This window comes from Mirounga angustirostris, unplaced genomic scaffold (assembly GCF_029215605.1).
Source record: "Mirounga angustirostris isolate CCGP_5_RB_7025 unplaced genomic scaffold, mMirAng1.0.hap1 SCAF_14, whole genome shotgun sequence".
Taxonomy (NCBI): Eukaryota; Metazoa; Chordata; class Mammalia; order Carnivora; family Phocidae; genus Mirounga; species Mirounga angustirostris.
Window position 1 is genome coordinate 20,385,937 of NW_026991722.1, and position 21,821 is coordinate 20,407,757.

The 21,821-nt window shown below is 38.1% G+C and overlaps 2 protein-coding genes across 8 annotated transcripts in view; one reads left to right on the forward strand and one right to left on the reverse strand.

The window, feature by feature from the left end:
• The window catches only part of CUNH18orf54 (chromosome unknown C18orf54 homolog), a 27,134-nt gene extending 23,258 nt beyond the window's left edge, over positions 1-3,876 (reverse strand). For 5 of the 6 annotated variants that reach the window (XM_064578896.1, XM_064578891.1, XM_064578895.1 and 2 more), the window contains exons 1-3: positions 3,738-3,876; positions 2,992-3,087; positions 1,013-1,338 (exon numbers count right to left, since the gene is read on the reverse strand). In XM_064578896.1, the coding sequence (XP_064434966.1) occupies positions 1,013-1,295 (283 nt within the window). In that variant the 5' untranslated portion in view covers positions 1,296-1,338; positions 2,992-3,087; positions 3,738-3,876. Of the gene's footprint in view, positions 1-1,012; positions 1,339-2,991; positions 3,088-3,327; positions 3,465-3,737 lie in introns of those variants that run through there. The other variant, XM_064578892.1, reaches the window with a different exon arrangement.
• Positions 3,284-21,821, forward strand: part of STARD6 (StAR related lipid transfer domain containing 6) — a 24,983-nt gene continuing 6,445 nt past the window's right edge. Inside the window, exons 1-8 of one of the 2 annotated variants that reach the window (XM_045886684.3) lie at positions 3,284-3,390; positions 4,519-4,810; positions 5,417-5,500; positions 7,153-7,246; positions 7,432-7,481; positions 13,650-13,776; positions 16,715-16,832; positions 19,584-19,674. In XM_045886684.3, coding sequence (XP_045742640.3) covers positions 7,157-7,246; positions 7,432-7,481; positions 13,650-13,776; positions 16,715-16,832; positions 19,584-19,674 — 476 coding nt within the window. In that variant the 5' untranslated portion in view covers positions 3,284-3,390; positions 4,519-4,810; positions 5,417-5,500; positions 7,153-7,156. The remainder of the gene's footprint in view (positions 3,391-4,518; positions 4,811-5,416; positions 5,501-7,152; positions 7,247-7,431; positions 7,482-13,649; positions 13,777-16,714; positions 16,833-19,583; positions 19,675-21,821) is intronic. The other variant, XM_064578897.1, reaches the window with a different exon arrangement.

Here is a 21,821-nt window from a genome sequence, read left to right on the forward strand (position 1 = left end):
TCATAATAGTCAACAGTAAACAGAATTAAGAATTTAAGAATCATTCTTGCTGCTTCCCTTTATCTTCACTAAAACTTTGATTGAAAGTATAAAAGGTATAGGTTGATGAAATACAATGTGCTTTTTCCTCCCATCTCTCCAATTTACTTTAACTAAGTTCTACATTTTTCTCTCAAACTCTTAAATTTTCCCTTTTCTTTAATTTACTGTGTCTTCAACTTTTTTCATCTAGACATACCTGATGCACTAATACACTCACATTAATATTGGTCACTCAACACTGGCTGCAATTTAGGAGAAAAATATGCTATTAAACTAGGTGGAAAAATAGTTTGCTTTCTGCCTACTAAACCTGCAACAGCATTAACACAAAGAGAACATCTGTTCTAATACTCTTCCAGAATACAATGCCCACATACTTCTAAGAGTTGAATGCAAATTTTTTCCATACTAGGGCCATTCCGTAAGTACTTAGTAAAGTGTTACCTGGGTTATCAACAGATGCATTTTCCAAACTTGTCTTTGTGGAAGCCTTATCAAGGAAAAACTCTTAACATCTTATATTATTGTCCCACAGAATACAGATCAGGAAGACTAATAGAGTCTTATTCTGTCAACTGGGATTAACCAAGTATAAATTCAGAAAGACAAGTTTGTTTAAAGTCATTAAGCTAGTTAATGAAACCTAGAACCACCAAGTCAATGCTGTTTCCATTATGCTATAATAAAATGGCTTAAGGGTTTAGGATCAACCACCTGCTGTTATTAGTTACATTCATCACCTTCCCTCCAAGGTCACAAGAAGCTTTTAGCTGAAAATTCCTGAGATCCAGAGAATTACAGAATCATTTAAGAAAAATATCAAGACCTCAATATTATAAAGTCATTTTTACCCCAAAGGAACAACAACAAAAAAAAGTGTCTAGTTTTTCAAGGCTACATCTCTCAAATGCTTTAAATCAGTAGACTAAATAAATAAATAAATAAATAAAAATAAAAAATAAAAGCATACCATTCTTTGGTTTATAAATACAGTTGGAGAATTCTGGTATATTAGCGGAACATCTTTCAATGTTAATCTTTCCAGTGCTTGCACCAGGATACATTTGGCTTAAATCAAAATCATCAATATAGGCCTGTAGAGCCTGAGATGCAGAACTATACAGTTTATCCTTATACTGAAAAGAGCCATCAGAGTTAGAGGAATTACTACCACTCAGGCTGCAGCTTGCTAACAGAGAAGATACTGAAGATTGCCGAGAACAAACTCTGTGTTTTGTAATTGATTTTGCCATGGCTTCCTCAAAATGGTTTATTTCTATTCACTTCTCTTAAAAACTGTAATACAAAAACAACAGGTTACAGTTCCATTAAAAGGAATAACAGCCATACAGAGAGAAATTACTAAACATGTAAACTTTTTATAATCTTCTTTAAAGAATAAAATCCATTTCTATCATCCTTTTAAGGCAATGCACATTATAGATTTTCTATTACTGTAATTACCTTGAATTCCTTCATCACTGATTTAGAAACATTTATTGAGTACCTACTATGTTCCTGAAATTTTGTATACATAATTATCTGAGAGTAGTCCTTGGGGAAGAGTCCTCACTATTTTTAAGCCGTAAAAACTACTGAGGTACGGTCTTTCTTATGGGGACAGAGTCTATGACATCACAATACCTAACATTCTCCTATACAGAATATTTTTCATTTCATAAGCCTACTATCATGCATCACAGATAGTAGGTGCTCAATAAATTTTTAAAGGCATCAAATGAGGTATTAGAAACAAGAAGAAACAACAGAAAAGAATATCCACTTTCAATGTTGTAAATGCCAATATGTAACTTTAGCCAACCCTTTCCCCCAGGAAAACTCAAGAACAAAATAATTTACAATATTTAGTATAAAGAAATAAACTACCAAGTTTACTGAGCTAGCAAAATGCTCTTTTCCTAAAACAACACTGCTAATCATTTTCTCACCATTTATGGCAGGATCCTTACCATTTCCACTTATGTTAAACAGATTCACCCTCTCTTTTAAAAGAGACTTAGATAATTGACAACATACTCATCTTACTGATTTTCCATTACTAAAATTGAGAGAATTCCTGTCTACCTTAAGGTAGTAATAGGATCTACATTTGAAAAACTAAAAAATAACAAGACTTCAGTACATGATGTGACATTCTTTTAAAAAATTAAATCAGTGGAAATGGATCTTCCGTATTAAAAATGAAAAATTAATGTTAATGTCTAGGACTTAACACACCCTATAATGTTATAAAGTTAATACGTTTAACTTTGGGCTGTAATTTTGGGAATGTTTAAGTTATAACAACTTTTAATGTAATCTTAATAACTATCAAATTTGACTTTAAAATACGGAAAGTTTCCCATTTCAAGACAGAGTAAAACATCTTCCTGCCTCAGCTTTAGAGCATGCGCTGCCTTGGCAAGAGAGCGGACAGCAGTCAGTGGAAGCAGCGGCGGAACACAGGATAACGGTTATTGAGCCCCTCTGATTTCCCTGAATGCTGTGATGTCGGTCAATCTCCGAAGAATGGCTAGACGACGTCAGCTTTGCTCTTTCTTTACCCCTTTCACTAATGAGGTCTAAACTTTCTCAAGTGAATAACTGCTTGACCAAACATTTTCTCCCTTATTCCAACACAGTACAGGTCACCAATCTTATTTTAAAAACAAAAACGAACCTCTAAAAGATAAAGCTGTTGGATCACAGTTCTCAGGAAGTGGGTAATAACATCTATTTTAATTCACAGGAGGCAGAAAGAAAATCCACAGTGAATTTTCACTGTGGAAAGCTTCCAAAAGTACACAAAAGTAGAACGAATGGTTTAATAAAACCCTATGCACCCATCATCCCTCTTCAAACCATTACCAACATACCCCAACTTTTATCCACCCACTTCTCTCCACTTCCTCCATAGGATTATTTGGAAACAAATCCAATGCATCTTACCATTTCTTCCGTAAACACTTCCGTTCCTATAGCCAAAAGGAAGTCCATCATTCCGAAGAATAAAATGTTAAACGATCGGCAAAAAATGTCAACTACCTTTGATTCAAAAACAGAATGTTCAGTGTTAAATAAACAATGGGCACAGCTCACAGGAAAGGAACAACTTCCTAGAAACAACAGCTCTGTGATTTATGTTTTGAAACCGAACATCGACTTGCTTACTCTACAACAGGAAGAGAATAATTAATGAAGCCGGAAAGCGAAGATCGCTGGGCCCCTGCGCGAGAGCATCCTTTCCCCACCCCACGCGTCGGGGTTCAACCCTTCCGCCCTTACCTGGGAAACACCCCCTTCGGGATTGCAGCAGCCCCGGCGGTAACAGACCCAGGCTTCAGTGAGGTACGTCCACCCAGAAACCATTTATTAGGCAGCAAGCGTGGGCTCCCCCGTGGGCGGACGGACTTCTTCCGAGGTGACGGCCCCTAAAGCCCAAGCCCCCTCCCGCCCCGCCCTCTGCAATCGACGCCTCGAGGCTCAAAAGGCCCTCCCGCCTCGTCCGGGACCCTCCCCCTCTCGGGAGCCTCCCGATAAGGATGTTCTCTTCCTACGGGGAATGTCCGCTCGCGCCTTCCCTCAGGAGACATCTTCCTCTTCCCTCCACGCCACTCTTTGTCTAGCCTTTCCCTCGGGCTGTCAAAGGATGGGGCGCCGCTTGAAAATACACCACCTTTTCCTGCCGAACTCACCGACCAAGCCTCCAAAAGAGATAAAAACGCACACGTCCACAACTCTCCACCACAAGCCCGCGCCTGTTACCGGACGGAAGACGCGACAAAGCATCCCCGACCCGGACACGGCCCCGCCTCAGGCTCCGCTTGCTCGAAGCCTGCTCCGCCGTCACAGCGGAGCGCGACGCCCGCGCTCGCTTTCAAACTGATCCAACATGGCGCTGGCTTGCGGTGCGCATGCGTGGCGCTCGGCCCCCTGGGCAGCGGGGCGAGGGGCGGGGCCGCCGGGAAAGGGGGTGCCGCGGGGCGTTTGGCAGCACTCCATGCTGGGAAATGTAGTTTCCCCCTCCTCATCTCTCTGGGGTGGAGGTGGGGAGGGTGTCTCGGGACGGCATCTGCGTCGCTGCCCCGCACGCTCTCCCCACCTCCGTCACCGCTCTCTGGGGCCCCTCGGCGCTGACGACAGGCTGAGCTTCCCTCTGCGGGCTCCCCGGGAGTGTGTGAGGGGGTGAGGTGGGGAAGGAGACTCGGGGGCGCTGACGGCTGCCGTTTTGACTTCGGCCTCTCGGCTTTCAGAGCACCCCCTCCCAGGATGAGACGCCACCTCCACCCGGGGTTGGAGCTCCCCAGACCACATCCTTCGCTCTCTTCTCAGGGCCTTCCACGTCCCATCCCTGCGCCCGGCCCTTCTGGTCTGGCTGCCGGGCCCTCACACTCCGTCCGAGCAGATGCGGGATTGGAGGAGGGAGTTTGGCCAGGGATGGGATTTAACAAATTCCTTGGGGACCTTGATTCCCAGGGAAGAATGGCAGCGACCCAGCACGGATCTGGGGACCCAGTCAGGCAGCCCAGAAAGAGGGAGATTATCCAAACCGATGTAAAGACCCACTAACAACATGTGTGACTCTGTCTACGAGGCTGGGACAGGATATGAGGTGCGAAGAATCCAGTTGCAACCAAGTGGTGTATCAAAAAAAGATGCCATCTCAATATTGGTTTATGTTTATTTTCCACTGACCCTCTGGGTGAAGATATCCTAGACCATTACTCTACCTGAATATGTTCCAGGTCATCCGATGTTACATCACCAGGTAATGCGACTGTGGGCTTGCTCTTTGTTCTCTTTTCACCCTCCCTGGCCCACTAAACTAGCCTTTCCTTTTTTCTTAGCAAATGAAAAAGTCCACAAGCTATAAAATTCAGTTAAGTGGCTCAATTAAACACATTTGTTGTGGCAGTGAGTGCTAGTGATTTGAAAATGAGTAGAAGTCCCCGCAGGCATTTATACTCTAGTGCTATGTTCCAATAATTGGTGCCTTTTCTAGATCACTCTATCAAGTATGTTGCTGATTGGAAATAAAGAACTGAGTTATATGTGCTGGGACAAGCACAGGTCAGGGACTAGCCAAGGACTGTTAATGGCATGAGCTAAAAAAGTGAGACATCTTTATTTACATTCCACTGAATGTTTTTTTAACCTGTCCTTCTTTAAGATAATTTCTTAAAGGTTCTTTTCATAAACACAATTATTAACATTTCTCTTACTGCCTTTTTCTTTCATCCTGGGCATATATACCAAATGTTTCCTAATGAGGACATAAAGTAAAAACAAAGGACACAGAGAAAATGTAAAGGAAGTGATCAAATATATTGACTTAATTCATGGATCAAAATAATTCTACTTTGTTCCTTCACAGGTTAAGAGATATGGAGATCTCCACAAGGATTTGGAGAAGAGTCCCAATAATTATTAAAATTCTGGACTAGATCTATTAGGAAAGGTAAGGAAACCAAAAGTCTACTAGGAAAAAGGAATTGTAATGGTTTTCTAAAGCTTTTCAAATATAGATGTCAACTAGGTGTTATGCCTTGCTGGAGAACTAAACAAGAGAAAGTGGATTTATGGGGCGCCTGGGTGGCTCAGTCGGTTAAGCGTCTGCCTTCGGCTCAGGTCATGATCCCAGGGTCCTGGGATCAGCCCCACATCGGGCTCCCTGCTTGGCGGGAAGCCTGCTTCTCCCTCTCCCACTCCCCTGCTGTGTGCCCTCTCTTACTGTGTCTCTCTCTGTCAAATAAATAAATAAAATCTTTAAAAAAAAAAAAAAAGAAAGTGGATTTATGATCCAACCTAGAGCTTTAAGTGAGCTAATTAAGACATGGTTCTGGTAATTAAACTTTAAGAAGTTTTATTGAGGCAGCTCTTTGGAGAGTTTTTTAAAAGGTAGATTTAAATGTGTCATTTCAAGAAAAGAAACTAATGTTTCTGATCATCAAGAAGGGGTCCCACACTGTTTCAATCACTTTTGCATTTATTAACTCACTTAATCCTTATAATGACCCCATGAGATAGGTATTAACATCCCCAATCTATACATGTAAAAATTGAAGTTCAAAGGTTGAGCAATTTATTCAAAATAATATAGTATGTGGTGAGTGGCAAAGTTAGGATTTGAATCCAGCTGTGTGTTGTCATATTCTTTCCACCATACAGCCACCCTAACTGAAAACTAGATAATGAACCAAAGGACCAATGAGACTCCAGTTTCTTGAACCCATTCAGAACGGAAATAGTATCTTACTCAACTGTTTTTGCCATACCTACCACAGTACCTAATCACTAGTAAGGTTCCATAAATATGTTCATATTGAATTGATTTGAACTTGATCCTGTCTCAAGAGGAAACATTTAAACAAAGACACCAATGAAGAGGAATCTGTCATTCACATTTGGAAAGAATGTTACAAGCAGAGTATGAATAGCAAGTACAAAGATCCTGAGGTAGGAAGATGCTCGGTTGTATTTGAGGAACAGCCAGGTCAATATGATTGGAGCTGAGGTGGAAGAGAAGACAGGTAGGAGTTGCCTTTGGAGAGGAAGCCAAATGTCAGATCATTTAGTGCCATTGCCCTCACTTTAAAAAGACTAATTCCCAAGAACACATGATCAACAGATTATGATGCTTTACAAGAGAAAGGAAGCATGATTAAGCTATTGGAAATATTAATGATTTACTGAATAACTATTATGTCCCAGGCAACAGGCGAGAACATTTAAATGCATTATCTCATTTAATCCTCACATTAATTCTACAGAGTTAGTTATTATCCCAGAAAATGGAAAAATGGAAATATTAAATAATGTGGTTCACAACTAGTGGCAGAGACAGGATTTGACCCAGGTCTCTTTGAGTCCAAAGCCTGCTCTTTGTACCGTACACATTTTCTCATTTGAAAGATTATGAAGAAGGAAGAAGGAATTCATGCATTCACACACTTAGCAATTATTAAGTAAAAACTTAACAAAAAATAAGTAGCTATTGTTCATTACTATGTAACAGATACTGTAGAAATAGTATTAAAATGTAATACAGCATTTAAAAATTGTTTTGTATAGTTATATTCTTACCAGTTGTCTGTTTTTACAACTTTGCAGGTAGATGGACTATAAGGCACTTGCCCAAGAAACTGCTCAAGAAGTTTTAGAATACAGTCAAGATACATCAGGCTGGAAAGTGGTTAAGACTTCAGTAAGAAAACAAGTTAAATATGTTTCAAGAGTTTATTTTTTAATGAGAAGTGATTCAAAAAGACTTCTAAAAATATTTTTATAACCAAAAAATATATTTTTACTTTTTGTTTGTTTGTATTTATTTTTATTTTTTTTTCTGTATCTGACAGCTAATTTATTTCTGGATTTTTATTCCCCTTTGAGAAAAAGATAACTGTTTCCAGCAAGGCTTCTAAAAAATTCCATGGAAATCTGTGAGTACAATTTCCTTTTGATAGTTGTTTTGAATTCAGTGGCATTGATGTATCTAGAATTCAGTGCTGCTTCATTAGCTATAACATTGCTTGTTAGTGATCAGGAAATAGAAATTAATTATAAAGTCACTGGGTTGAAATGTGATATTAATAAATTAGAGCAGTTATGTACCACCTAATCATTTTCAAACAAAGACAATCAGGAAAAAAAGTCTTTCAAGTGAATAATTCATTAAGATAGGAAATTTCTACCTCAAGAAATAATTACTATAAAAGCAGATTGGTATTTTCTTGATTACAGTAGTATTTTGTGGCCTTTCAAACATCTCACCTTTCCATTAAATGAACCACTAAAAAATAAAGTTTATTTCCCCAATTTACTTCTCTTGCTGATATATGTAATGTTTTCTGAAAGCTGCTTTTGAGGATACTTTTGAGGATCCTGTTATTTCAAATATAACTACACTGAGAAATTGTGCTGACATTTTTAATCTTATTCTTAAGAGTTGTTCATTCATTGCTCATGATATCACATTAATGCAAATAGATCATCATATGTTATCAAAATCACTTTTTTCCTTGTTTTGATCTTTTAACCTATAGGAGGGGTCAACATAAGCTGTTTATTGATCACAAGTTGTGCTTAAGACCCCCAAACTAGTAAAATTTTTACCCTTTACAGTTAGATCTGTGTATGGCTTACAGACTGTTTTCACAATTCAGCAGTTTTATGATTTTGTCCTGCACTGAGCCAGGGACAGCTAGCTTGGAAGTTCTGTAACCAATCACTCCTCAGAGGGAACAGTCGTGGGCATACAGACATTCTTCCAGAACAGCAGCAAAGAGTATGATTTTATTTTAAGGTGGTCAGAATATATTATGTGCCAGATGTTATATTTCAGTCTCTTAAGCCAGTAAGACTTCAGCTCTTTATTGAAGTTTTCAGTTTGGAAAATGCTTGTAAGTCACCAACCCTTATCTTGCATTGAATGCTTCTGTGAGGGGCAGCCTAGTACATCCAATATGATTGTTCTGAGTAGGGGCAGCCTAGTACATCTAGTATGATTATTCCTGAATAGGAGCAGTCTGGTACATCCAGTATACTTATTCTGAGTGGGCAGTCTTTCACATTAACTCTGATTACTCCATAGTAGTGGCAGCCTGATACATCCAATCAGAATGCTCTGAGTAGGGACATCCTAGTGTATACACTCTGACTGTTCTGCATAGAGGCAGCCTAGTACATCTAATCTGATTGCTCTGAGTAGGGGCAGCCAAGTACACCCCCTCTTCTCTAGGTAGGAGCAGCCTAGTACGTGCACTCTGATTGCTCTAAATAGGGGCAGCCCATACATCCACTCTGATTGCTCTGAGTAGGGGTATCCTAGTACATCCATTCTAATTATTCTAATAGGGGCAGCCTAGTGTATCTGCTCTGATGGCTCTGAGTAAAAGCATCCTTATACCTCCATTCTAATATCTTGAATAGGTGCAACATAAGATATCCACTCTACTTGCTCTGAGCCAGGGCAGTCTACTGCATATACACAGCCTTCCACACCCGAACCCCCCTGCCAGAGATGAGCGTGATCTTATGTTGTTCATCTAACTGTATCTCTCCCTATTTCTGGCTGGTCTTCTTGTGCTTTTGCATTAGTTCCACATAATTCTTCTAATTGTTCACTAACAAAGTATTTTTTTTCAAAAATTTCTCCACATTTTGTTCCAAATGAAATCCATTTTCTTTCTTTCTTTTTTTTTTTTTTAAGATTTTATTTCTTTGACAGAGAGAGACCCACAGCAAGAGAGGGAACACAAGCGGGGGAGTGGGAGAGGGAGAAGCAGGCTTCCGCAGAGCAGAGAGCCCGATGCGGGGCTCGATCCCAGGACCCTGAGATCATGACCTGAGCCGAAGGCAGACGCTTAACGACTGAGCCACCCAGGCGCCCATGAAATCCATTTTCTCAGCCACAGCTGAGATGCTGCCAGCTCATTTCGTCTTGCCTTTGCCCCTGAGCAGAACCTATGCACTATTACTGGAGCTGAGTGACACCTCCATCCATGAGGAGGAAGGGGATGTGAGGGTGGCATTGGGGAGAAATGGTACCATGACTTCAGCTTGCCCCTCTTGTAGGGGGGAGGGGAAATAAGCCCCAGTATTTACTGCATTGGACAGAGTTCACCCTATCAGTAAACTCTGGGTGGGGATAATGAAACCCCAGTCTTCTCAGCAGTGCCTGCTGGGCATAGAGTATGCAGCATGAGCTGGGGGGTGCAAGAATGAGAGATGTCAGTATCCCACCCCTCCTAGGATGAAACCATAGCGCAGACTGGGAATTAGTGGGGAGAGGGAGGTCCTCTTTGGCTTTCAGGGGTGAGGAGGTGTTGCCTAGAAGCTGATTGTGGCTCAATCGGTACAGATAAGGGTTGGTGACTTACAGACTCTTTTCTTACCTAGATTTAGTAGGTTTTTTTGAATGAATGTTTCTCCATTTCCTGAATGTCCTTAGGTCATTTTCTAGGGAATTTAAATTGTTGTTTCTTAAAGTAATTTCATCAGTTATTTCACTATGGAGGAGGGTTTACTAAAATCCTCACACAGCTACTCTGGAAGTCCCACCCCCAACTCTAATATCACATAGGATATGACAAAAATATGATCACTAAAAGCCTGTGACTATTTTATCATCTTACAGATGCTTCCCCAAGTTTGCCATTCTAGTGTGCCAAAATAGACATTCCCCCCCTCATCCTTCTAGTTACTCTTTTGGCATTCATTCACAAAAATCATAAAAGGCTATAAAGTGATTTGGAAACATTAAAATTAGTGTGTTGATACAAATCCACACATATTAAAGGGTTTCCATTGCAGCCTGAAAGCTTCATGAAATGTATGGTCTGTAAAAAGTGTAACAATGTATTCCAATCTATCAGTTATTCCATATACCAGCTAAAGTTTGTCAGAAACTGTAAAAGACAAGAGAAAATAGTTAAAATATTTTTAATTTGACCTGAGATCACTTCACGTATAATGAGAACAAAGCTTTATTATAGATCATAGTAAAATATCTAGTGAACTGTTCATCTTAACGATCAATAGATATAAGAATATAGTTCTTAGATTCAAGTATGACAAAATTGATCTCTCTGAAGAGCCTCTGAAGAGTGATAGGCTCAAGTACTCAAGACACATAAATGTTTTGTGTTTTCAGAGAGGCTTGATGTTTACATATTTTTAAAAGCCACTAACTCTAATAGACCTCCAGTTAGTGAATTAAGATAAGGTAATTTCTGACTAGTAGCCTACCCTCTGCCCAAGACACCACTTTAACTATGTTTTATAATCTTCCAAAAAGCAAAATAAATAATTTCTGCCTTGTAGTCATATAATACCTGTAACTTATACTTTTCTCACCTTTACAAATGACTGGAAAATAAACAAATCAGCCACTGAGTAGACAGCCTAAACCAGGGGTAGAGAGTAAGTAAATATTTTAGGCTTTGTAGCTGCTGTGGTCTCTGTTACAACTACTTAGCTCTGTCATTATAGCATAGAAACACAGTACATAAATAGACAATAAATGTTCATGCTATTACAGCACAAGGGCACTAACATTAGTAGACAGACAATACATTGATGAATAAGTATGGCTGTGTTTCAGTAAAACTAATTACAAAAACAGGAAGTAGGCTAGATTGACCTATAGACCATAGGTTGCCAAACCCTGTCCTAAATAGTAGATAGGGAAAAATCACAAATCCTCAAATATTGATAAACTTATATGTATATTAGGGACCTTTGCCTAAATCACATGAGATAGTCAACACTTTCTTATAAAATAGGCTTTGTGTCAGATTACCGCAGGCGAGGCTAAGCTATGATGTTAGTTCGGTGTATTAAATGCGTTTTCAATTTAAGATACTCTTGACTTATGATGGTTTATCTCAGTGTAACCTCATCATAAATCAAGGAAGATCTGTATATATTAGTTAGAAATACAAAAAGGTTTTATCCACGGGGCGCCTGGGTGGCTCAGACGGTTAAGCGACTGCCTTCGGCTCAGGTCATGATCCCAGAGTCCTGGGATTGAGTCCCGCATCCGGCTCCCTGCTGAGGGAGCCTGCTTCTCCCTCTCCCTCTGCCTGCCACTCCCCCTGCTTGTACTCTCTCTTTCTCTCTGTCAAAATAAATAAAATCTTTAAAAAAAAAAGTTTTATCCTCAAAGTTTATAGTATAATTAGAGAGAACAGATTAATAAAAAAAATCCATGGTAGCATATACAAATCCCTTCATAGTTTTGTACTTAAATTTTAACTGTATTGGGGCGCGTGGGTGGCTCAGTCGGTTAAGCATCTGCCTTCGGCTCAGGTCATGATCCCAGGGTCCTGGGATCAAGCCCCGCATCGGGCTCCCTGCTCGGTGGAGAGCCTGCTTCTCCCTCTCCCTCTGTCTGCCGCTCTGCCTACTTACGCTATCTCTGTTAAATTAAAAAAAAAAAAAAAAAAATCTTAAAAAAAAAAAATTTTAACTGTATTATATCTGACTTCTTTTTCACAGGACCTGATAATTATCCCAGGTTGTTTTCTCACTATCTTATTCAGAGCTTAATAATGAACTCTTAAAAACTTTGTAGATCTGAAGGAAGGAAACATTACATAGTAAGGAAATTTGAGGGTATCTCATAAAGAAAATTAAGGACTAACTGAGCTTTTAAAGAGAAATTAACGTACAAAGAAATAGTCTAATGAATTCCTTATTTATTTGCCAAATCATAAAAACAAAGTTTTAGAGGAAGAACCATTCATAAATATGACAATTATTTAGACTAATAATAGTATTTGGTTTTTATCTCACTTCTCCCAGGACTTTTAACTTTTTAGAGTTTTTTTTTTTTTTTTAAATTTTGATTTTACTTAAAACTATCTCCTCAGTTTGGAAAGAATCATTAACAGGGAGAAGAGTACAGCCAATATTATTCAGACTTCGTTTTTATTCAACAACCTTCTCCTAAATAGTGAGTTTTAATCCAGTTTACTCATCTTGTCTTAATTCCATTGATGGATAACCACATCTAATTTAAGTGATGGACAAACACAAAGGTTAGTTACTTGCCCAAATCCTGACATGTTAAAAATAAATGAAATTCAGGGGCGCCTGGGTGGCTCAGTTGGTTGAGCGACTGCCTTCAGCTCAGGTCATGATCCTGGAGTCTGGGGATCGAGTCCCACATCGGGCTCCCTGCTCAGCAGGGAGTCTGCTTCTCCCTCTGACCTTCCTCCCTCTCATGCTCTCTGTCTCTCATTCTCTCTCTCAATAAATAAATAAAATCTTAAAAAAAAATTTTTTTAAATAAAATAAAATAAAAAAATAAATGAAATTCAAAAGTCACTGTCTATGAATAAGGTTCAATTATAACAGACATGCTCATTCATTATATATTGTCTATGGCTACTTTACTGCTACCCTAGCGAAGTTGAATAGTTGCAACATAGATCATGTGGCCTGCAAAGCCTGAATTATTTACCATCTGGCCTGAAAAATTTGCTGACCACTGCTTTAGAAACATTACATCCTTAAATTAAGAATTGGGGCTACGGGGCGCCTGGGTGGCTCAGTCGTTAAGCGTCTGCCTTCGGGTCAGGTCATGATCCCAGGGTCCTGGGATCGAGCCCCGCATCGGGCTCCCTGTTCAGCAGGAAGCCTGCTTCTCCTTCTCCCACTCCCCCTGCTTATGTTCCCTCTCTCGCTGTGTCTCTCTCTCCGTCAAATAAAATCTTTAAAAAAAAAAAAAAAAAGATAATGTGTAACCACACAAACTTCTCATCAATTACATTTGGCTTAGGATAAATATGGCAGGTAAATATTTATGAAAAAGATTTTAGAAAAATCCTAAAAGAAAGTAGCCCCCTCTAAAAAGACAACAATAGAACAGTATAAACAAGATTTGTAGAAAAATACATTTTGAAATAACTTAGTTATTGCAGTGCTTATTTAAATAAACCTGGCTACTTCCAATTGAAATTAGTGTTTTGAATTGCTGATATTACTTTCAAATGTTCTTTCCTGTTATTTGCTAAATTAACCTACTTTATACTATAATAGCATCATATTTTGAGCTTAGACGAAACTTGTTAAATTTTGATTTTTTTCTGTTTTGTTAACTGCAGATATCGTGTTGAAGGAATAATTCCAGAATCAATAACTAAACTGTCTGATTTCCTCTACAAACCTGAAAACAGAGTTGCATGGGATAAATCATTGAAAGTGTATAATATGGTACACAAGATTGATTTGGTAATTTGCTGTATGATATTGGACTTTTACTGTATCAATATATTTTTAGTTTTATTAGTGATTTAAGTATATTAAACCTGTGTGATGTAGACAGTATGATATAGACACTTCATATTTTATAGGCTAGAATTGAAATCTTCATAAAAGTCTTAAAACTTCCCTCTTAATTAGTCAAAAGTTTAATTCCGATTAGCTTGATTCTATTGTAAAGACTTAGCACATTCTGAATCTAGCTAGCTCTTGCAGGTGTGTGTCTTTTGTCTTGAGGGGTTTGAACTTTATGTATTCACCTCCTCCATTAGGTGGAGAAAAAGATTAGGCATGCCTTGTTGCTAGGAAGTCAGTAGATTTATCTTAGTTATAATACATTAAATAACAGGAATAATGCAAACACATACTGTAGGGACTTAAGAGCAAACAGCATGTAACTTTTTTTAAGAGTAAGGATACAGTATGGAATAACGTTATATAGATGGTTGTAGTTTTAGACTTGCTTTCAAATATATTATCTCAATTAAATAGATGAAGGGGGAGAATAAAAACAAAGAGAAAAGAAAAATACAAGTAATTAGAGTAGAAAGTTTAAGAAGTCGTAGAGGTGAGAGAAAAGACCGAATTTAAGAGAGAATTAGGGCAGCGCACTATAGACCTCTTATTTATTAAGACTGCTATACTTTGGGGCACCTGGGTGACTCAGTTGGTTAAGCAACTGCCTTCAGCTCAGGTCATGATCCTGGAGTCCCAGGATCGAGTCCCACATCAGGCTCCCTGCTCAACGGGGAGTCTGCTTCTCCCTCTGAACCTCCCTCCTCTCATGTGCTCTCTCTCTTATTCTCTGTCTCTCAAATAAATAAATAAAATCTTTAAAAAAAAAAAAGACTGCTATACTTTGTGGTATGTACATTATACCTCAATAAGATGTTCTTTTTTTTTTTTTAAGATTTTATTTATTTATTTGAGCCAGAGAAAGAGAGCACGAGTGGTGGGGAGGAGCAGAGGGAGAGGGAGAAGCAGAGTCCCCACTGAGCAAGGAGCCCAACATGGGGCTCGATCCCAGGAACCCAAGATCATGATCTGAGCCAAAGGCAGATGCTTAACCAACTGAGCCACCCAGGTGCCCCTCAATAAGCTGTTTTGAAAAATTGAGTCATAAAGCAAACTTTTATGATTTTCACAAACAATTGCTTTTGTAAAATTCCAGGTCTTTGGTCCTTAGTGTCTCCAAGCTACATTCCACACATCAAAACAAATGTCCCACGTATCTGCCATCACCTTATCATTTGCTTAGAATTCTGTAGGTTACCTTTGCCTCCATTTATTAAATTGAATTTAAGGCTTGGGAGTGAGGAGAGGTTGTAGAAAAGCCCAGGAAAGTAAATGTTTCATTTTGTAGAAAGGTCCTGAAGTTCCTATCCACAAAAAACACCTTTCCATTACCCTCTTGGGATTTAAACATTCAGTTTGAGAAACATAGTCCATCAGAAATAAAAATTCAAACCTTGGACTGTTTCTTTCATGACTGATTATACAGTTCCATTCATACTTCATATATTTCTGCTATTACTGCAAGTCAGCTGTAATAATGGAAAGAATACTATATTTGGCATCAAAAAAACCTAGCAACAGATTCAGAGCAATTATGTGATTTGCCCAGGGACGCCACAGCCAATATGTGGTAGAACCATCACTTAACACTTGATCTCCTAATTCCAAATTCTATGCCCTTTCCAATATACTACATATCTCTGAGTAGCATTACATGTAAGAATTATTTTACCTTCCTATGAATGTTTATAGTATGCATCTCCAGGGATGTGTTTTAACTGATTCATTCACCCCCATTAATGAGGGAGGGATTCCTGCTTTAGGGTTATAGGGGGTGATCAAACACATGACATCCGACACTAGACAAATGAGATCAACAGCAGTTCGTTAATCCTTAGTCACAGCCTGGGAGAGGAGGACTATTCCAACTTTGTTAAATTGGCATTTGTTAAATGGAGCACAGAGTGCCAGATGGTGAGCCACATTTCAACAAAAGACCACAAGAGAAATTGAAATAGAGAAGTTTATTACTCACAAGTCCTGGAAAAAGTACACGGCACACCTCCAGGAGCCACATGGGGAGGTCAAGACAGGGTGCAGGCAGAGAGGCAGGACCTGAGGCACCAGGGTGCTAAATCACTGTATTTTTCAGAATATATTACCTAGCCAGTGTGAACAGGTAGAAATAGTACTGTCCTGGGAATCAGGAACATGGGTTCTAGTTCTGTACTTATCTCTAGTTTCGCATGTGATTTAATCTCTTAGGCTTCAATGTCTTCATCTAAAAATTCAAAGAGTAGGGGCACCTGGGTGGCTCAGTCATTAAGCGTCTGCCTTCGGGTCAGGTCATGATCCCAGGGTCCTGGGATCGAGCCCCGCATCGGGCTCCCTGCTTGGCGGGAAGCCTGCTTCTCCCTCTCCCACTCCCCCTGCTTGTGTTCCCTCTCTTGCTGTGTCTCTCTCTGTCAAATGAATAAATAAAATCTTTGAAAAAAATAATAAAAAAATAAAATAAAAATTCAAAGAATAGATGACAACAAGATTCCATTCTGAATTTTCTGCACTTACATTAATTCCTTACCAGATATATGATTTGCAAATTACTTTCTCCCATTCTATACATTGCCTTTTCATTTTATTTATGGTTTCCTTTGCTGTGAAGAGCTTTTTAGTTTGATGTAGTCCCACTTGTTTAATTTTGCTTTTGTTACCTTGCACTTATAGATCTAATGTTCCTTTAACACTGAAAATGCAAGATGATAACTTCTTTTAACTTCGAAGCCCTGCTTTTTCCAAATAGTAGCTAACCTTATGCAGTGAAATTCTTTGGGAAGTGATACAAAGAATAGATATCAAATAACTTTTGCAATCTTTATGGTTTGATTTGTTCCAGGACACATTCATATGTCATACCATTACACAAAGTTTTGCCATGGGCTCAATTTCCCCCCGAGACTTTATCGACTTAGTGTACCTCAAGCACTACGAAGGGAATATGGATATTATCAGTTGTAAGTTGAAACATTTTGCCCACATTTTGGAATTAATATGAGACATTAATGAATGTGTTTTCCTTTAACCCACAGTTTGGAAGATACTGTGTTTTCAATTCATTTTTATTTTTTCATTTACTTAGTGAGACCAATAAACATATGTATCATATAGACAAAGAATCCTGACCTTTTACCCAACACTGGAGGTGCCATTTACATCAGTCAATAATGATGGCATCTCTTGCTTGCCTTTTTGCAGTTTATACCATGTAGCCCTGGGTATGGACAGATACTTGCAGGCAAAAACCTCACAGCATGTATTTTAAAACTACTAAGACACAAAGTTAATCTTTGGATATATAATGTTATATTTGAATTGTGTAGAATGGGCATATCCAGTAACTGATAAAATTCTGGAAGAAATTTTCATTAGATTAGTCTTTATATAAATGTGCTTGTATTTCTTTTAGAAATTGGAGGTTTTGATATATCCTTAGCCCTCCTGAAAATGTATCACTATGTAAAATGCAAATGTGTAATTATTTCCTAACTTGCTTTATTCACTTAAAACATACCAGTTCATACCATAAAGATCTTTGGACTCAGATAAATGCAGTAACTCCTGGTGAAGGGACTTTGGTAGGACAGTGGCCTAGAGCCCTATTTTTCTCCAGATTTCAATTTAATCTCACCATTCCTATCTGAATAGACTTCTCTATCGTAAACTTCTTGGGGATAGGACAGTTAAGTGCTGTTAATTATTATTTTCCAACAAGGTTTCAGTTGCTCTGCTCTGTCTAGGACTCAAGTTTCAGAGTCCAGATTGCGTCATCATTCTGCTAACTGCACTCACTTAAACACAGTTCTATTGCAGCAGGCCCCTAAGGCCTGAGATCCAGCGCTTCTCTGTAGGTGTCTCTTATAGTTTCATACAGTTGTCACTGAGTTGTCTCCTTAAATGAGAGTACATAAAATTTTATTCACCGCTACAGCACAAAATACTGCATGTCTGAATTATAGATCTGTTATTTTCTGTATTTTGAAGCAGACCACTTCAATCTCATTTTTAGTGGTCAGAGGGAAGGTAAAAAGAATTATGGAAGTTAAAATCAACAAATAGTAGTAGTACTCAATCACCCAGTGATCAATACTAAATCTGCTCTAAGCAGTTTTCTTTAAATGAATTTTTGATGAATACTGAGTTTTCTTCTTAATGTTCCATTTGTTGTTGTTTAACTTACTATGCAGCTTGCTTTGAGCTAAATATTTTGTGTGCATTATTTCACCAATGAGGAAACTAAAGTTCACAGAAATTAAGTTACATAGCTAATAAGCACCTGAACCAGAATTAAAACTCAAGTCTTCTGAGTTTCCAAAATCTGTGCTATCATACGATATGCCTCACAAAAGACCCATACTTGTTTGTGGAATATAACAACAACAAAATATTTTAAAGAAAGGCAAGGATAATCTCCATATTTTACCAGAGAAAAAATATGTTAAAATCACCTCTGGCAGTACCGCTATGCCAACACAATGGGCTCTGTTGCACAGAAAAAAATATATATTTTAAAAAATATTTTTAGAGTCTATATAATTATCATGAACAATCATAATCAAATCACCTCCCTTTTACATTCACATACAATGTAGTTATGCTGCATAATTCCTAAAACAAACGCTACTGATTTTTAATTATGCTTTGAATTAGGTACAGGGAATTGGCAGAAAAGAGCATTTTTTTTTTAAAGATGTATTTATTTATATTACAGAGAGAGGGCAGGGGGAGGGGAGAGAAAAATCCCAAGCTGACTCCATGCTGGACATGGAGCCCGACCCAGGGCTCGATCCCAGGACCCTGAGATCACGACCTGAGCTGGATGCTTAACCAACTAGGCCACCAGGTGCTCCGGCAGAAAAGAGCATTTAAACTCTCTTTATTGGTAGACAAAATAACCATGTCAAATATTTTATTTAGAAAATGATGAACATGGGGGCGCCTGGGTGGCTCAGTCGTTAAGCGTCTGCCTTCGGCTCAGGTCATGATCTCGGGGTCCTGGGATCGAGCCCCACATTGGGCTCCCTGCTCCATGGGAAGTCTGCTTCTTGCTCTCCCACTCCCCCTGCTTGTGTTCCCTCTCTCACTGCCTCTCTCTGTCAAATAAATAAATAAAATCTTTTAAATCAATCAATCAATCAATAAAAATAGAAAATGATGAACATGTTGTACATAAATGTTGAATCACATATATTGTACACCCGAAACTAATATTCCACTGTATGTTAACTAACTGGAATTCAAATAAAAACTTAAAAAATAAGTAGATTAAAAAGGATCTAATCTTTAAAAAATAATAAATAAAAAAATAATGATCACCCCAAAAAAAAAAATCTATAAACCCACTACCCTCATGGAATAGTCTTTTCCTTTGTGATTTCTTCTTTTGCTTCAAATCTCAGAAAGTAATTAAATGATATTTTTAATACTTTTTCTTGTATGTAAAAGGTAACAGCATCTTTAGCGATAATGGCATGAGAAAATTTGAGAGGACGGTAGTGCTCATACTGGTATTTTCTCAGTTTTGGTCTGTGTACACATGCATGTGTACAAACATGTATATATACATGTATAAAACTAATATCAGTGCTGATGATAACTAAATTAAATTAAATGCTATATCATACATTTTTAAAAATATGCTACTTGAAACATAATTTTTCATCTTTGTGTGGAATAGGCTTCATTTTATTTTTTTTTAAATCCCTTAGCTAACAGTGTGGATTTTCCAGCATATCCTGCATCTTCAAATTATATCCGTGGTTATAACCATGCTTATGACTGTATATGTTCTCTGCAAGAGTAAGTGTTACTTGCATGTATTTATTCTATTTTAACAAGTTTTTTAGTTCAATTTGTCATTTCTACTAAAGGTTTCCTAACTCACTGGCAGGAGTGTGTGCTACCATATTCTGTTAGGGGAAAAAAAATTGCCCCTAAATGCAATTAATTTTTGTAAGTATTTTCATCATCAGAATGGATCATTCCCTATAAAGTATGGTTTGAGGTCTCTGTGGCTAGTCATACATACACATTCCCCTCTATCCCCTCATCTCCAGTGAATCTTAACCTGATGATTTATATTTCTGTTTGAGTTACTTCTGTGAATTATTAAGGACTTTTTGTAAATTAAAAATACATTTCCCTAGAATTATAATACGCTCACATTTATCAGCAATGAATGCTTTACCTTAAATGAATTCTTTCCAGTGGACTACCTACAAATACCTGCAGAATGAGACCTACAATAGGTAAATTTGGAAAGAGCTAGGAGAAATCAGAGGAGTCACTGCCTATAGGTAACCAGCCTAGGAATAAATGGTAACATAAAATACACGTATTTTGTAAATGTATGTACATTAATTCAATGTATATCATTTCACAAATTCCTTAAGTTTTAGCTTTTGCTAAATGATTTCATACAAGTAAAAGATATTGGTACATAAAAACATGTAAAATTTTGGGCGCCTGGGTGGCTCAGTTGGTTGGGCTACTGCCTTTGGCTCAGGTCATGATCCCGGAGTCCCTGGATCGAGTCCCGCGTTGGGCTCCCTGCTCGGCAGGGAGTCTGCTTCTCCCTCTGGCCCTCCCCCCTCTCATGTGCTCTCTCTCATTCTCTCTCTCACAAATAAATAAATAAAATCTTAAAAAAAAAAAAACATGTAAAATTTTATATTGGCCAGATATAAACCTCTCAATCAGAGGAGAAAAAAAAAAAACATGAAGAAAGTCAAAATAAAATTACATTTTAGACTGTATTCCTTAATATTTTCTCTACTGAATTAGAGAACTGAAATTCACAGTTACGCATATTAATGGACAGGATCATTGGTGCAGATGGTGACAATGGTGGTCTTTCCAGCCACCTGTCAATTTTGAATCTATGGTCAAACTTTATTCTCCACAGCAGGAGAAATCAAAACAAGGGAAGGATTACTGCTTCAGATCAGTTGGATAAATCAACGGTTGGCAGGGACTGTAGTTGGGAAGCTACACATTCTGATGTGTGTTTCACAGGCTAAGTCTCCTTCTTGCATCTTGTCAATTTTCCCTTTCCACTGCAAAAAACATGGGACAAAAGCTCTGATCTAGACATCCCATCTAGGGTGGGAGCTCTGCCTAGCATCCTGTTAGAGGAAAAGATACAGTCTCATCCATAGTCTCAGAGAAAGGTACTCACAAAAAAGTGACTCTTTTGTATCTCTCTTTCCACGCAGCACAACATTTTGGGCAGGCAACATTTGTAAACAAGTCATGTAGTAAACTTATAAAACTTACTATCAGTAGTAAAGGTACTGTTTAGTAAATACTGGAAAGGTTTTCTGAAGCATGTAAAGCCCTAACAAACTCAAATAGAGATTTAAAACCTTTTCAACAGCTGGTGAATGTTCTCAATCTAGCTGCCTAAGGCACTGTGAAAATAGTCTAAACTCCATAGACAAGAGTATAAGAAAATGGACACAGGGTTTGTTGGAGGAGTGGTCTTCATACCCCCCAAAAGAATTTTGTAAAACTGTACTTTGCCTTGCACAGTTTTAAATTGATATTAAATTTTTTCATAAGATTAAGAGGGTGCAAATTTCAGCACTCTAAATATTGACACTTAAAAAACGTGTTATATCATTCTTGTAAACATACCCAATAAACTCTGAATACCATAATAACTGGAAACCTACCATAACTATCAATTTCAAAATACATACAACCTCTAACAGTCAGAAATTTACATCATTGATTTTCTCCTTGCTCCCACATTCTTACTTTTTTCCCCTCATATAATTTAGTCCTAATAGAATATATTTTATGGTTTGAATTCTTTTATTCTTTTATTAATCACCCTGTCATTCTTCTTTGAAAAAATACATGCTTAATTTTAAAAATCCATTTTATTTCCTGTGACCTTAAGTATCTAAATGTTACAAAATATATGTGTGTACAGATTAAATTAT